Raw genomic sequence first — 17,760 nt, forward strand, 5'->3', positions numbered from 1 at the left:
AGGAAAGTCACGCCAGCGGAAGCAGAGGAGCTGCATACGTGAACAGGGCCGTCACTTCCACTGTTCACCCACAGTACCGGGGACAATTGGGTTTAGATACTCAGGTTGGGAGGGGAACGGTTGGGGCTAAAGTAGCACAACGTGATCTAATTGAATTTGTCCGGAAGAGACTCACGGCCTAGCGGGAATAACCGGTGAAACCCGCTAGGGCCAAATGCACAGTTAAAGAGACTGCGCCTTACTTTAAGAGACTGCGCCTTACTTTGAGAAATTTCGTATTTCGCTGATATTTCAAACCACTGTTCATTACCCTTGTTGCTAATCCCTTGTTTCAGAATACCTGTTGTATAAAACTGTTTACAATCATCTCTGTTCTCGCCTTGTGTCTCTGTGCGTTGCATTCCGGCACCTGCATTACATTTGCATAACAGATTATCTAGAGCAGTTTGCAGAGCACATTCCCCAATTTTTCCCCAACTTTTACACTACACCAGATGAAGAAAAAAAAGTGACATAGTGCTGCCCTGCACATTAACCGGACCACCTCTCACTGAAAACAGTATCCTCAAAAATAAAATACATCCTGCCCCCATGTGTCTCATCATCACCATCCTGCCCTAGTATGTCTCCTCCTCAGCGTTCTGCCCCGTGTGTCTCCTCCACAGGGCTATGCCCCCATGTGTCTCCTCCTCAGCATTCTGCCCCCGTGTGTCTCCTCCTCAGCATTCTGCCCCCGTGTGTCTCCTTCTCAGCATTCTGCCCCCATGTGTCATCCTCATCACCATCCTGCCCCCGTGTGTCTCATCCTCATCACCATCCTGCCCCTGTGTGTCTCATCCTCATCACCATCCTGCCCCCGTGTGTCTCATCCTCATCACCATCCTGCCCCCGTGTGTCTCATCCTCATCACCATCCTGCCCCCGTGTGTCTCATCCTCATCCCCAGCCTGCTCCCGTGTGTCTCATCCTCATCACCATCCTGCCCCCGTGTGTCTCATCCTCATCCCCAGCCTGCTCCCGTGTGTCTCATCCTCATCACCATCCTGCCCCCGTGTGTCTCAGCATTCTGCCCCAGTGTGCCTCCTCCTCAGCATTCTGCCCCCGTGTGTCCTCCTCAGCATTCTGCCCCCCGTGTGTCTCCTCCTCAGCATTCTGCCCCCCGTGTGTCTCCTGCTCAGCATTCTGCCCCCCGTGTGTCTCCTCCTCAGCATTCTGCCCCCCGTGTGTCTCCTCCTCAGCATTCTGCTGTGTGTCTCCCCCTCAGCATTCTGCCCCCATGTCTCAGTTTTACAAAAAAATGAAAAAAAAGTTCTCCTTACCTTGCTGCCGCTCCACCGACAACTCTCCTCCTCATCTGAGGTGCGGACGCCAGCCAGTTACAGGCCGGCAGTGACGTCACATGCTGGCAATGTGCAAACTGATGTCAGGCAGCTGCTGGCCTGCGATTGGCTGGCGACTGTTAACTATTGCCGTGCGGGAAGCTCCCGCACGGTAATAAATTTAAAGTGAACCTATGTCCGAGGACGTAAGTTCAGATTGCTAGGTCCCCATCGGGCCCCTCTGCTCACTGGGCCCCCATACGCCAGTAAGGGCAGTAATGCCCTGATGGTGGCCCTGCAGCCCAGTCGGTCCTTAGATTAGATCCTCTCCCTTCGACATCATTCCAAACAACTCCCACCAAATACATGGCTTCTCTTACTCCCTCCCTGGGATCAGCCTCCTCCCCTAGACATTTCCTTTTAGCTGTAAAAATGAAAAATCTTTCAGATGCCCATCACTGGTGACCCCTGTGGTGATTCTCAGAGAACAATGGTTTAAGGCTCCTGAGCAATGGTCATTGAATGGAAGTATTGATTCCTGAAGCTGAACTAATGAGCAAACAAATCACTACTGAGATTAATGGAATGCTGGACACTTTACAAGTGAATCTATTGCACATACTGACAAGCAAGCAGAATTATATAAAACATAACATGTAAATCACTAATAAAACATAATCATAATAATAATAATAATAATAATAAATATTGACAGAACCAGTGCTCCGTGGTGAAAAAGTCTCATAGTCTTTAGTAAGTGGGCAGCTCTCCACATAGGTGGAAAGTCGATCTGATGTACTCCATCTTGAATCTTCTGTATACGAGGTATTGGTTCAGTTTTTCTCTGCTTCTGGAACTAGGGAGATTATTCCTGAGGATAGCAAGCCTCTTAGGCCGGACATCAAGGGGTCATAAAGCTTTGAAGACTAGAGGCGAGTTATCTTCATTCTTTGTTGAGGATAAGGGGAGAATTCTATTTTTATCCCTTCTTGAACGATTTTAGGGTCTATGGGTTTTTGCACATCTTGCGCTTTTGTGGAGGAATTTTAAAATGCGGACCCCTACTTTTTTGGCATCATGGTTTGCTCTGACATTGACTTTGGGAGAGAAATACATTTTTGACCCGCCTTCATTTTCGATCGTTCCACCTACTCGACTTTCCTTTAACTCTGTACTGAGGTGATTGTTCTTGAGAAGGTCAAAAGGATCTCTTCCTGGAGATTCTTGGCTCAGGCAGAGATTTTCTCTTGTCTGAGGCCTTCTCTAATAAGTCATCAAGAGCTGGTCCAAACATGTAGTTTCCTTTATAGGGAATAGAACACAGCTTCATCTTCAAAGTCATATGACCACTGCATGATTTTAACCAGAGCGCACGTCTCAAGGAATTCGATAGAACTGACGATCTTGCATTCACCCTTACTGATTCTGCCGACGCGTCTGCTAGAAAACCCAACCTTTCTTGAAGAGAGGTAAGGATGCTAGGATATCTTCTCTGGGAGTACCCGTAGAAAGATGTTCTTCTAGCTGAACAAGCTGGCGGGACATTGATCATGCTATGCAAGTGGAGATGACATTTGTGTTCAGCAGGGCTGCTGAAGTCTCCCAGGATCTTCTTTAAAGACTGTCCATCCATTTTTGGCCACTCTTGCAACCTGAATGTCTATTTTCGGACCAGTATTTTACAGTTTCCTCTACCACTGGAAACCGGTCTCTTAGTTCGGTGGGAATACTAAGCCTCAACGGGGATTCCCATTGATCCAAGATTAGGTCCTGGATGTTTTTGTGTATGGGAAATACCAACTTCTTCTTTGACCGGAGGCCGCCGAACAACTCTTCTTGAACCATAAGTGTAGTTTTATTCTTCTTCCACCTTCTTCCATGGTTTTTCTCACTGCCATAAGGAGGTCTTCCATATTCTTGGAAGAGAAATAATATTTCCTATTCTGAACAGCTTCTGGGGCTGGGCTTAGTTCGCCTTCCTCTAGACGTTTTTTCGGTATGGACATCTCTTCTGACAGTCAGAGTCCCCTTCTTCTTCCTTGCTAACTTTTCTTTTCTTAGCCACTGGAGGGATACTGGGAGTGGATAGGGAAAAAGAGGCCAGGGAAGATTGGATTTCATGGTGAACTATCCCCTTGATATCCTCCATTAAGGAAGGTTGGTCACCTTTAACAATTTTTTCAGTGCATTACTCTCATACCGGCATTCTATGGGAGAATGTCTGTTTTTTTTGCACAAATTGCACATTTGCAGCTCAATGTTTTAAATCAGCTCCTTGGTGCAGGAGCCTTGTCCCCCTAAAAGAGAGGGGAGAAGGAAAAGTCATAAGTTACTTACCGGTAACGGGATTTTTCGGAGACCATGACAGCACCACGAGAGAGGGGATCCGCCCACCAAGGACAGGAAACCTACAGGCTAAAAAGGGGTCGGCCCTCCCTCTCGCTTCAGTTTGGATTACAGAGCATTGAGAGGACCGCCAGGTTAGTAGACATAGCAAAACAATCATAAAAATAACATTTTTATACAACACCACTAAGTGAGAAAAGGTTGTAACTAATAGATCAGGAGCGCTCCCATAAGATGAAGGGAGGGAATATAAGGGTGCTGTCATGGTCTCCGAAAAATCCTGTTACCGGTAAGTAACTTATGACTTTATCGGTCGACCATGACAGCACCACGAGAGAATTGCAGAGATGAAAAAAGTCTAGGGAGGGACCACAGCCTGGAGCACTCTTCTCCCAAATGTGAGGTTGGATGAAACACCCAAATCCAGTCTATAGTGCCTATAGAAGATAGATGGACAAGACCAGGTAGCAGCCTTACATATGTCTTCCATCGAGACACCCGTCTTCTCCGCCCACGAGGTCGCCACTGCTCGGGTAGAGTGAGCCTTCAACCCCTGTGGCGCTTCCTCACCGCTGGAGACATAGGCTAGATTAATAGCCTCCCTGATCCACCTAGCTATGGAGGATTTAGTAACCTTAAGCCCCTTCCTCACCCCTTGGAAGGAGATAAATAAGGAACTATCTTTCCTGAAGGCCTGGGTGACTGACAGGTACTTAATCACACATCTTCTAACATCTAAGGTATGGAACTCTGCTTCTTTTTGGTTTCTTGGATTAGGACAGAACGAGGGAAGTATTATTTCCTGGAGTCTATGGAACGGGAAACTACTTTAGGGAGATATGCCGGGTCCGTTCTAAGAATTATTCTATCGTCCAGGATTTGAGTGAAAGGTGGGGATGAAGACAGAGCCTGGATATCACTAACCCTTCTAGCTGATGTTAGAGGTATTAGAAGCGCTGTTTTAAGGGAGATGGACTTTAAGAGATGCCGACTCTATTGGTTCAAAAGGTGAACCGGTTAATGCTTTTAGAACTAAATTTAGATCCCAGGGTACTAAATTGCTTTTGATAACTGGTCTGGATCTCAACACAGCTCTGATAAAGCGAGAAATCCAGTAATTCCCTGCCAAGTCACAGTTATATAGAGCACCTAAGGCCGAGACTTGGACTTTAAGGGTGCTTGTCGCCAACCCCATCTCGAGGCCCTTCTGTAAAAATCCTAAAATTTTACTAATTGGAGCTCCCGTACCAACTGTAGAACCAGAGAAAGATTAAAAATGTGTTTTCCAAGTTCTAGCGTAAATCCTGGTCATGACAGGTTTTCTACTATGCATTAGTGTAGTCACTAGATCTCGGGAGAATCCTTTGCGTTCTAACAGGGACCTCTCAAGTTCCCCACCGTCAAGTGGAGGCCAGGAGCTTGAGGATGGCGTATCGGACCCTGGCTGAGGAGATCCAGGATTTCTGGTAGGACCCAAGGATCGGAGATGGACATGTTCCTCAGGCATGAGAACCAGGGCCTCCTGGGCCAAAAGGGGGCAACCAGAAGGACCCTCGCCTTGTCCTCTCTGATCATTCTTAGAACCATGGCCTTCCGAAATCCAGGTGGCTCAAAAGGCTGGTACCGATTTGGAGGAAGGACCCTTCTCAGCCGGGGGGGGGGGGGGTATCATCCCTGGAGGCTGCAGATTCGTCCATCCTGCTGGAGCCGTGATGACTGGACTTAGACGCCGAACCTCGTTTTCTTGAGGACCGGGCATTACCAGAAACACGCGGGCGATGCACCTTTTGGGGCTCCCCAAACTGCCGCTGAGATGGTGGAGATGGCGGCTGCTCAACTTGCTGCTGCAGTAGCTGCTGCTGTTCACTATCAAACTCCATGATAGGGAGAATGAAGCTGGGAAGCCCTGAACAGTGGTGCCTGGCCAGTTAAATAGGCCTTGATCCACCCCTCCGTCACCAGATTTCAATCAAATTCCTCTTTTTTTTTCCCAGTACCTTTACAAAGAGGGACTATGAGGTACAGACACCCTATAAAAGCACTACAAGGCACAGGGGCACCCTGAAGCACTGAGATACTATGAGGCCCCATTAGGTACTAAAAGGAACTGTGAATCGCTATGAGATACTAACAGGCGCTATACGGCACTATGAATGCACCATAAGGCACTATGATATGCTATGAGTCACTATGATATGTTATGCTATGAAGAGCCAAAAGGCGCTATGAAGCGCTATGAGGCACTATGCCATGAGACACTATAAAGCACTATGAGATGCTATACCGCACTATAATGTGCTTTGAGACTCTAACATGCGTTATGAGGCACTGTGAAGAGCTATGCGGCACTGTGAGGCGCTATGTGCCACGAGGCACTATTAAGTGACATGAAAAGCTATGCCATGAGGCACCATGCTATAATGTGCCCTGTGGCACCATGCTATAATGCGCCGTGAGGCACCATGCTATAATGCGCCGTGAGGCACCATGCTATAATGCGCCGTGAGGCACCATGCTACAATACGCCAAGAGGCACCATGCTACGATGCGCCAAGAGGTATCATGCTACGATGCGCCAAGAGGCACCATGCTACGATGCGCCAAGAGGCACCATGCTATGATGTGCCAAGAGGCACCATGCTATGATGTGCCAAGAGGCACCATGCTATAATGCGCCCTGAGGCACCATGCTATAATGCGCCGTGAGGCACCATGCTATAACGTGCCCTGAGGCACCATGCTATAATGCGCCGTGAGGCACCATGCTACAATGCGCCGTGAGGCACCATGCTACGATGCGCCGTAAGGCACCATGCTACGATGCGCCAAGAGGCACCATGCTACGATGAGCCAAGAGGCACCATGCTACGATGCGCCAAGAGGCACCATGCTACGATGCGCCAAGAGGCACCATGCTATGATGTGCCAAGATGTGCTATGAAGCGCTATGATATGACGCACTATGATGTGCCATGAGGCACTATGATGTGTCATGAGGCGATGCACTATGATGTGCCATGAGGCGCTATGCTATGGGGCACTATAATGTGCCATGAGGCGCTGTGAGGCACTATGATGTGCTATAAAGCGCTATGCCATGACGCACTATGATGTGCCATGAGGTGAGGCACTATGATGTGCTATGAAGCGCTATGCTATGATGCACTAGGATGTGCCAGGAGGCACTATGATGTGCTATAAAGCGCTATGCGATGAGGCACTATGACGTGCCATGAGGCACTATGATGTGCTATAAAGCGCTATGCTATGAGGCACTATGATGTGCTATAAAGCGCTATGCCATGACGCACTATGATGTGCAATGAGACACTAAGATGTGCCATGAGGCGAGGCACTATGATGTGCTATGAAGCGCTATTCTATGATGCACTATGATGTGCCATGAGGCGCTATGCTATGAGGCACTATAATGTGCCATGAGGCACTATGATGAGCCATGAGGCACTATGATGAGCCATGAGGCACTATGATGTGCTATAAAGCGCTGCCATGACGCACTATGATGTGCAATGAGGCACTATAATGTGATATAAAGAGCTATGATGTGCTCTTTGTGAAGTGCAAAGAGGCTTTATAAGGCACTGTGAGGCACTGCGCTCAGATTTATATTTAAAATCTGAATGAAGGATAAACCTTTCCTTTGGGTGGTAAATCTCAATTGTCAGACTAGCCCCACCTGAAGGAGCCAACTGATGAGACGCAGCTGGACAGCAGACCTTCACAGAGACCATGTGATGTATTAACACCATGTGCCGTCCTATGGATGGAGGAAACAGACTGGAGGACAACAGTAAAAACCTCTGAGTGTTACTTTAACATTTACTGAGCAGATTGAGGCTCATTTTTGTGGTAAATTCTGAAGGCCAAGCATGAGGCTCTGGCGGCCCAGACATGTGGCTAACTTTAGCCTAGAGGTCTAAGGTCCAGCTTCCATCCTGAAGCCAATTTTAAAGCATGATGCCCTTGGCCCAGATGGGGTCTTACAGAGCGCACACACACCCATTTTTGAGTTTTGCGCAAACATCCTTCAGCCTTTCCTAGAAACCATACCAAGGAAAGGGCCCCATAAACAAGGTAAACATTCACGAAGATCACTCACCACCAGCTGTACGGATTCGGAGGCAGGAACGAGTCACAGGCCTGTTCCTCTCCCTCCGTCCATGCCTGAGCAATACTGAGGTGGTAAATCCCAGGCAGGGGCGCCTCCAATAGTGCGCCAATCAAAGCAGGAGCTGCTGCCCCCAGGCAGGGGCGCAGCTCAAAAGGTGCTCCCATTGATGTACAGAGCTGGAGCTGCTGATCCCAGACAGGGGCGCAGTTCTACAGCAGCTTCTCCACTGATGCACGGAACTGGAGCTGTCGACCCCAGATAGGGGCGCAGGTCCACAGGGGCGCAGGTCCACAGCCACTTCTCCACTTATGCACGGAACTGGAGTTGTCGACTTTTTTTTTTTTCAGGGACGCATGCATCGCGGTTAATACCACACTAACAAACAGATGCCGGTAACCCGACTTCCGGTCACATGATGTCCTCCAGGCGCGGTGACGTCATCAGGCCGCAACTTACCGGAAGTGTGCGCCCGTGCGAGGATGCCTCATACACCGCCGGCGCTCCCAGGTAGGTCCTGCCCATAGCGATGGCCTGATACCTCTGAACGGGGCGCCGCTCTCCTGCGGCCCGCTCTTGGTCGAGGGCGGAGGTTCGTAGACGGCCTCAGACCCGGCGCGCCAACCTCCGCCTGGTGTCGATGGGGACAACACCCCACGCAACTCGCATCTCCAGGGCAATGGTGGGCTTGCCACCTCAGATAGGGGCGCAGTCCCACTGCAATCCGGATCCCAACCAGGGCAGACTCCTCTACAGAAAGAGCAATCTGGCTGAAGCAGATAAAAGGGCTGCCACTCCAGATAGGGGCGCAGCTCCCCTGCATATCCGGTGCAAAAACATGCTCTGCCTCTCCCAGATAAGGGTGCACTCGCATAGGCAGAACGCTGGAGCTGCAGATCCCAGATAGGGGCGCTGCTTGACAGCCGTCGCCATCCAGATCTTCCACGAGCCTGCAATAGGTTCCCTCCATCAAGGACAGGAAACCAAACTGAGGCGAGAGGGAGGGCCGCCGCCTTTTAAGCCTGTAGGTTTCCTGTCCTTGGTGGGCGGATCCCCTCTCTCGTGGTGCTGTCATGGTCGACCGATAAATACTGCTATCATACACAACAACCTGCTCCAAGGAGAAGGGCCCCTCAATGCCAGACAACTTACTGAGATTGGAACAGCGCTAGGCTCTGCAGACGAAGAGCGGGAAGAACTTAAATCCTCTATGTAAATCACAATAGGTGGTCCTACCTTAGGGTGTCTTCAGTCCGAGCTCTTATATAGGCAACTGGACCCAGCACCTTTGTCTTGATTAAGCCACGGCCCCACTATCAGTATTTCATCAGTATTTTTTCTCTGGAGTGGGAGCCAAAACCAGGAGAGGGTGATAAATGCAGAATTGGTGCACTTGTTTCTAGTATACCTTTTCTCTGATTGTACCTCAACTGGTTTTGGCTCCCACTCCTGAGAAAAAATACTGACCAAATAACGAGGGGCCGTAGCCTTATAGAGACTCCCCACCCAATGTCCAGCTGTGAGAGCAAGGGGTGGATGGCCCATGCAATCAGAGATGGTCATCTCCACCATAATTTTCACTATCTGGTGTAGCAGTGTTGCTGAGTTCCAGTGTGGAGTGCAAAACCGGAAGTGACATTATAAACACGTCACTTCCGATGACCGGACCCATGTCACATGTACTCCAGTGCGGGACAAGCCGGAAGTATGCAGAGGAGCTCCGTGTCCCACGCTGTCCCAGGTCCGACGATGATCACGAGGGGGGGAGGGGGGATAGGCTGGAGAGCTCAGTGAGGCCTCCAGCCTGAAGAACCTCCCAGACTTTAACCAAAGGTGAGGACTGGAAGGGGAGTCCTGGGTCCACTAGGAGACAGGAGCAGAAAAAGGAGAGGAAAAGTAGGGCCAGTCGATCTCCGATACCTGGCTATAGATAATCTTAATCCAATGTCTACCGCCGGCACAGAACACCACGAGATGACGTCTTCATTCCAATAGGGACAGGAAAAAACACTGGAGAGAGGATATGGGAGGGGCTATTTGACCTCTTTGTGATTATTGTCCCTATTAGAGTGGGGTGACATCCTCCTGTGGTGCTGTCGTGGGGAGTTATTGGAGAAATGGGCTCTGCTACCAGTCCTTGATGACCCGGTCCACATGTCAGTATTACATTGAAGTCATTCAGGACAAGGCATTTTAATGCCCTAGGCAGATAAGGCCAATGGCACCTCACCCCAAGCAAAGGAATGGGTCAGACAGTAAGGTAATATGACCCCTAACACATCCCCCTGCCCAGATTGGTCAGTTATCAAGATCTGATGACCAATTCCATTAACATTGTTACCTTTTCACCAAAAAAATCCCAGCAAAACTAAAATATGTGGTGTACTTTATGGGTGAGGCTTAATAGTGATTGCAATTTCAGAGATAGATATAGACTCATTCATTGTTTGCAGACCACTTACACAATGCCAAATAGCAATATTAATTCCTAACATTATATATTGTAAATGTCAGACCCAAGGATAGTCGTGGAAACTAATATAGCTTAAGTATAATGGAGGCCATTTGGTTTCAATTATGCAAAATATACAGCTTGCAATGAAACTGATGTTTTTGGTGCCATATTCCTGTACTGATCGTGTTTCTAGTGACATATTCATGTACATATGATGGTTCTGTTGACATATTCTTGTTCTGATGGTGGTGTTGGTGACATATTTATGTAGGGTTGGGTGTTCTGCTACTATACTCATGTACTAATGGTGTTCTAGTGATGCATTCATCGACAGAACCATCATCAGTACATGAATATGAAACCAAAATCATCATTAGTATATAAATAGAACTCCAGACTAGTGCTGATCGAGCATGTATTGTTAATAGTGATGGGCGAGCACCTATTATCTTCAGCGTGTTCGGGCTTTATGTTTTCGTCGCTCCGTGAACATGATTTGCTACTGTTTGACAGCTTTAATACATGTGAGGAATGCTTGTTATTAAAGCTGTCAAACAGTTGCAAATCATGTGCACGGAGTGACGAAAACTTAAAGCCCGAGCACGCTGAAGATAATAGGTGCTCGCCTGAGCACGCTGAAGATAATAGGTGCTCGCCCGAGCATGCTCGTAAATCTCGAGCAAAGAGCATGTTCAATCATCACTAATTGTTAACCCTTTCGGCATGCACGCTCGGATGCTCGCCGAGTATTTGCGGCGTGCTCGGCCTCTATGTTAGTGTCACGGCTGATAAACAGCTGTGACACATGCAGGGATTGCCTGTTTATCAGCCATGCACCCGCGGTGACACTAACATAGATGCCGAGCTAGCCGCATATACTCGGCGAGCACCCGAGCGTGGACGCCTAAAGGGTTAAGAATACATATGCTCGACCAACACTTCTCCAGACCCATCAATAATATATGAATATGGTACAAGAACCACACTAAGTAAATAAATAGGCCACTAGAATCATCATCAATTCATGAATATATCATCAGAACCACTATTAGTATATAAATTCAGCACCAATACCTTCAACAGTAAATAAATACAAAACCAGTACCATCATCAGTACATGAATAAATCACCAGAACTACCATCAGAACAAGAATACAGCATCAGAACCACCATAAGTATTTGAATAAATGAACCAAGCTTAGTATAACAATTATTTCTAATGTCAGGTCAGAGCCATATGCATTTGTAGCACATGAACCAACAACTCCCAGTATGTCATTATCAATGGTAAAAATATTCTGGGAGTTGATGTTTCCAGCCATCATCAGATTGCGGCCCTTACAAAATCACAGTACGGATGAGATGCAGGCAGCATCACAAATAAAAATTTACATCCAAGTACCTCATAAAGGGACATTTTCTCTGATTTTGTCGTTCTCTTTCTCTTCATCTCAATCTTGTTCAAACGTCATTATGACTTTTCAGTTACAGATGGACTGTCAATCTAAGGTGCCCAACAGTATGGTCACCACAGACCCAATATAATGTCCCTCACAGCCCTCTATGCAGTTTGGTCACCTCAGACTCCTATACAGTATGATGTACCCACAGTACCCAGTATAATTTCCCCCATAGCCGACTATACAGTAGGATTTCACCACAATCGCCAGTATAGTGTCCCCTTTAGCCCCAAAACAAGTGTGATATCCCCACAGCCTCCAGTATAATGTCACCCACAGACCCTTATACAGTATGATGTACCCTACAACTACCAGTATAATGTCCCTCACAGCTCCCTCTACAGTATGATGTAACCACAGCCCAGATATAATGACAGTAAATGAAACTGATTATGCGCATGGCTAGTGTGATGTAACAACCTTATGTGAGCCCCAGGAACGCGAGTCGCGACACCACTTGAATAGCGCTGCAACGGGAGGAGAGTATGAGTGTTTTTATTTTAATGAGACCAAACATGAGGAATGACAAGGGGATGTCCTAGTAGTAATCAACTCCTTTAAGAAGATATAATTTTCGGTTAGAAAATTTCCAACAGTCTGAACATGAAAGGTTTCTTCAATGTGTGACTTCTCTGATGTTTAGTAAGAGTTGATTTCCAAGTAAAACATTTTCCACAATTAAGAACATGAAAAAGGCTTCTCCCCTGTGTGAATTCTTTGGTGTCTAAGAAGAGATGATTTCGTCATAAAATATTTTCCACATTCTGAACAGAAAAAAGGCTTCTCCCCTGTGTGAGTTCTCTGGTGGCTATCAAGATAGGCTTTCTGGTTAAAACATTTCCCACATTCTGAACATGAAAAAGGCTTCTCCCCTGTGTGACTTCTCTGGTGTCTAACAAGAAGTGATTTTTGTAAAAAACATTTCCCACATTCTGAACATGAAAAAGGCTTTTCTCCAGTATGGATTCTCTGGTGGCTATCAAGATTTGCTTTCGAGCCAAAACATTTCCCACATTCTGAACAGGAAAATGGCTTCTCCCCTGTGTGAGTTCTCTGGTGACTAACAAAATCTGATTTACGGCTAAAATATTTTTCACATTCTGAACAAGAAAAAGGCTTTTCCCCTGTGTGATTTCTCTGGTGACTAACAAAATCTGATTTATGGCTAAAACATTTTCCACATTCTGAACATGAAAAAGGCTTCTCCCCTGTATGTAATCTTTGGTGGCTATCAAGATGCGCTTTCTGGATAAAACATTTCCCACATTCTGAACATGAAAAAGGCTTCTCCCCTGTGTGACTTTTCTGGTGTCTAACAAGAAGTGATTTCCATGTAAAACATTTCCCACATTCTGAACATGAAAATGGCTTTTCCCCTGTGTGAGTTCTCTGGTGTCTAACAAGAAGTGATTTCGATAAATAACATTTCCCACATTCTGAGCAGGAAAATGGCTTCTCCCCTGTGTGAGTTCTCTGGTGACTAACAAGATCTGATTTCTGGTTAAAACATGTCCCACACTTGAAGCAGGAAATTCTATTCTCTGCTGTGTACATTTTTTGAAGAAACGACTTTTTGAGGGGAAAACTTTTTCCATATTCTGAAAGTGAAAATGGCTTCTTTGCTTTAGGAGCAGTTTGTTTTTTAATGCCTCTTTTGTGACTCAGATTTTCAGTCAGTAATGAATCAGAAGACAGGAGCTGTTTTAAAGAATCAAATGGCAAATCTTTGTTGAGATGGGATGATGGCATATCTGGAGTAATGGCATCCACTTCAATTGTGTCCTGTGGGATCTCAAGATCATCTGTTTTAAAAATTGAAGATGTCAGCGTTCCCTCTGATCTCCTGGTAAAATTATCTGCCAAGAATAAAACTAATTATTATTTTTTAATAAAATATCCTTGAATTTTATATTTTTGAACATTTCTATCTAAGCTGTCCATAAAAATGGCAAAATATTAAATTATTCACCAAGGCAATGACAGATCACAGTGATCTTCTCATTTCAGTTGGTAGATGGATCCTCTAGGTTGTAAGTTCTAGAGAAGGGCTTCAATACCTAAAGTCATTTGAACAGTTTTGGGTGGAGGAGAATGTTATGGTCTAGAGGCAAAATGGTGATCACACGATTGTGATACAGCCGGACTACACAACCGATAAAGCAGCCACAGCCGGTGACTGAGAAGAATCTGTGACTTCTCTGCATTTAGTGCTTACTACTCACCTGGGTAGTCATATGTAGGAATCTCCTCTTTACACCGCTCATCACCCCTCACATATGTCTCTGTAGTATTAAAATGGGTCAGATCTTCACCCTAAAACAAATATTGTAAAAGTCACAGACAGATGGATAAGTCCCATCTATGATCAACTCTAATCCGGCCATCTCCACCAATCTCATTACACAAGTATAAAACATATAATACTGGGGGATAAAACAAGACATATAGGGGGGGATCTCATGACACCTTCTCTGCATCTACCTGATGATCCTGAGGAACATTGGGGTCTTCTTGTTTACAGTCCAATGGAATAAGAGGACGGGGCCATCTCTCTGATGTCGTCCTCTTACTGGATAGATCTGGAGGAAACACATACAGGGACTGAATTCATTCTTTACATACAGATAATTATAGGCTGTGTTTATTTAGTCCTGACTATTACCTGGTGATGTGATGGGCTGGGGAACCTCCATCATCACGTCCTTGTACAGATCTTTGTGTCCTTCTAAATACTGCCACTCCTCCATGGAGAAATAGACAGTGACGTCCTGACATCTTATAGGAACCTGACACATACAATGATACAGTCATCCCCCCGATCCCTTCATAGCATTACTGTATAATGCCCCAGCATTCCCAGCAGTGTCACCTCTCCAGTCAGCAGCTCAATCATCTTGTAGGCGAGTTCTAGGATCTTCTGGTCATTGAAGTCCTCATGTATCAGGGGGTGAGGTGGAGGCCCTGTGATTGGGCTCAGGGGTCTTCTCCATCCCCCAGACACAGGGTCCTGACAGCGCTCACTAGAGGTCTTCTTCACTACTGTGTAATCCTGGTTATGGAGAGACACATTAATAAATCTCACTACAGACCTTTCCAGAGTCCTCACCTCTCCAGTTCTGTCCAACTGTTATTCCCATAGATAAGAATGATGTAATGTGACGTCATCAGAATCTCTCACCTCTCCAGTAAGCCGGAAGAGGATCTCTAGGGTGAGGTGTAATATCCTCTCCGCCATCTCGTCTCTGTTCATCTCGATCTTTGATGGGTAAATCAGGAAAATTCTCTTATATAGAAGATCTTCACTGAGAGGATCTGATATTGTAGAGACCTAAATGAGAAGAAAATCAACGGATGTAACACCATAAAAATCACGTATAATAATACAAATTACTGGAGTTAAGTATTAAGGGGAAACATATGAAATTTATTATTTCACAGTATGTAGCTTTCTTCTTTACATCTACTAATAAAACCTATATATTTTAGGCCGCAGACAACAAGCAGTTTCTTCCTTGGAGTCTGCAGCTGAATACATTTCTCATAGACTCATCTTCCATAAAGCTAATTCTCGTCTCATTTACCGACACTGGAATCGGCATTAGCAATACTGCAGGAGATATTCATTACACGTGACATGAGAAATAACTACTTCATGATGAGGACGACATCTTCATCTTCTACTACTGCTCTAAAAACATATTTGGCCAGAGTCCGTCACTGTCCACATCAGCACCGTCCGTCTATATGAATGTTTCCCGTCTTCCCCGGACTGTAATCTTCTATCACGTTAGATCTCATGTCTGATTCACACACAGAAGTTTGAGGCTTTCATAAAAAACTTTTTTGTTTGCACAAACACCGCAGACAGAAATTATTTGATACCAAAGTCTACATGTACAGTGTTTTATGGGGTTTATGTCTGGCCTTAGGCTTTCCTATATTACAAGAAAAACACCAGAAAAAAGCAGATATTAAAATGTTTCAAAAGAAAATTGCACTAACAATTCTTGTAAAAAGAAAAAAATACGCAAAAGCGCAAGACACATTTTCTTTTTTAACACCTTAAACACTTGTTGTTTTTAAAAAAGAAATTAACTCTTTTGGGCACCAGAACATAGATGTACACCACAGGGATGGCACAGGTGCGGCTACAACAAAAACCCTGGCAGTTTAACCACTTGCTGCTTTCAAAAGCAAACATGGCATCTAAGGAAGTTTGACAGAGTTTAGCTGAATGCCCAAGTACTCGATAGTATGTGGCTGCCTAGTTACTACAATACTCAAATGCCTAATAATGGTGTCTGGGCCTGCAATGTATGAAGGTCTATTAGGTCGGGCCAGAGGTAGCGTTCAATAAGTTACCTTTTAACGCCTTCATACACAGACTAAAGTTGCATGAAAGTAGTGATTTCGGGGGTTTTTGGTCGACTATATAACGTATTTGGGGGCCTCCTGACAGATGATGTCAGGGCAGAGAAGGATCTGGCATCCTGAATTTCAGAGGATAATCTGTTTCTTCTTCCTGTAGATAATCCTCCACTAGTGGAGTCTGGAGGTGACTCTCTCATACAGACCACAGGAAAGCTGGAATATTTGTGTGTATGGGGGAGTCTGGAGAGATAGCCGTCTGCCAAATAACTGTTCAGCCACCACTTATCTCATGTGTATGGGGCCGTTAGTATTACAGTGACAGGCAGTGATAATACACGGCACTACAGTAGTACAGTGCATCACCGGAGCAATCAGAGCCTGTATGTTGTATGATCGCAGTAATGAGAGCTGTTTAAATCTTTTTTTAAAGTGAAAAAAAAAAACCTCAGTTTTAGCAACAAGAAATATCCATTACTACACGGAAAACAGACAGTGAGTCTGTTTTCCCAGTATGTTATGTATGTTACCACAATGTTAGTTAAGTCACGTCCATAACAATTTTACTATACTCTATTATCCTATACACAGTGGCGCAGATAGAAATCACAAATCCCACAGCAATAGCTGAAATTGAGCCCCACAACCTCAAAAGGACAAAAATGTATAAAATTATATATATATATTGCGGAGTCATATCCCCCAACTCTGCAATTGGCATGCTGCCGTTGTACTGGGCAGACCCGGAGCAGATGGTATGGAGATGAATGAGGGAGACCAAAGTCTGAAAATAAACTTTTCTTTTCTTAACAAGAACTTGATGAGAAGTAATACATCATATAGCAGGCACAACACTTTATGAATGCTTCTTCAGCATTATGCACAGCCAGGAACTTTCCGGTTACATGTAGAAGTATATAACTTTTGTTACAAGCTACAACAGTCCAACAAATTATTATGGGAAGGCCCAACATGCCCTGTGGGGACCATAAGGGTCAAGATGTGTCACTATGGCCCCTCAGAGCTACTCTCAGCTCCCAGTTGATTTCTGAGGACCTCACTGGCTGAGGTGCATTGGTACGACTCCTCACTAGTACACTCAAAGTCCATTTGATGCGGACAACGCACTCCTTGCTTTATCACTGCATTTTCAGCTCTCCGTAGGAGAACTAGTGTTCCAGTTTGGTGACACTGTAGCTTCCTCTCTAGTATAGACAATTGTTTGCTTAAATCCTTTTCGTCTAAGATAACGAATCCTTTATTAACTTAATCCCCTTAATCTCTATTGGAAATCAAGAATCTTTCCCTTATTGATATCAGAGAGAATAAATTACCTCCATACACAGAACAATCCACTACACCAAGACCAATAATACCACATACAAGGGAGAAATACCACCACGCCATGACCAGGCCACATATTACCACCACATAGTGACCTAATAATACCAATTACAGGGGATAAATACCACCACACCATGACCAGACCACACATTACCACCCCATAGTAACCTAATAATACCACATACAAGGGTCAAAAACTGCCACAGACACCACAACCAGACCACATAGTGATCAAATAATATCACATACAAGAGAGAAATACTGTCACACCATGACCAGACCACATATTACTACAACATAGTGACCGAATACTACAATACTGATAACACTAATATTACCA

General features: G+C 45.5%; 1 protein-coding gene across 1 annotated transcript in view; it reads right to left on the reverse strand.

The window, feature by feature from the left end:
• Positions 1–12,341: 12,341 nt before the first annotated feature.
• The window catches only part of LOC141178585 (uncharacterized), a 74,390-nt gene continuing 68,971 nt past the window's right edge, over positions 12,342–17,760 (reverse strand). Inside the window, exons 2-7 of the mRNA XM_073660463.1 lie at positions 14,887–15,036; positions 14,578–14,757; positions 14,371–14,494; positions 14,190–14,287; positions 13,931–14,021; positions 12,342–13,564 (exon numbers count right to left, since the gene is read on the reverse strand). Of these exons, the coding sequence (XP_073516564.1) occupies positions 12,387–13,564; positions 13,931–14,021; positions 14,190–14,287; positions 14,371–14,494; positions 14,578–14,757; positions 14,887–14,958 (1,743 nt within the window). The 5' untranslated portion in view covers positions 14,959–15,036 and the 3' untranslated portion in view covers positions 12,342–12,386. The remainder of the gene's footprint in view (positions 13,565–13,930; positions 14,022–14,189; positions 14,288–14,370; positions 14,495–14,577; positions 14,758–14,886; positions 15,037–17,760) is intronic.

This window comes from Phyllobates terribilis, unplaced genomic scaffold (assembly GCF_046119375.1).
Source record: "Phyllobates terribilis strain yellow unplaced genomic scaffold, ASM4611937v1 Scaffold_29__1_contigs__length_15306474, whole genome shotgun sequence".
NCBI classification, from domain to species: domain Eukaryota; kingdom Metazoa; phylum Chordata; class Amphibia; order Anura; family Dendrobatidae; genus Phyllobates; species Phyllobates terribilis.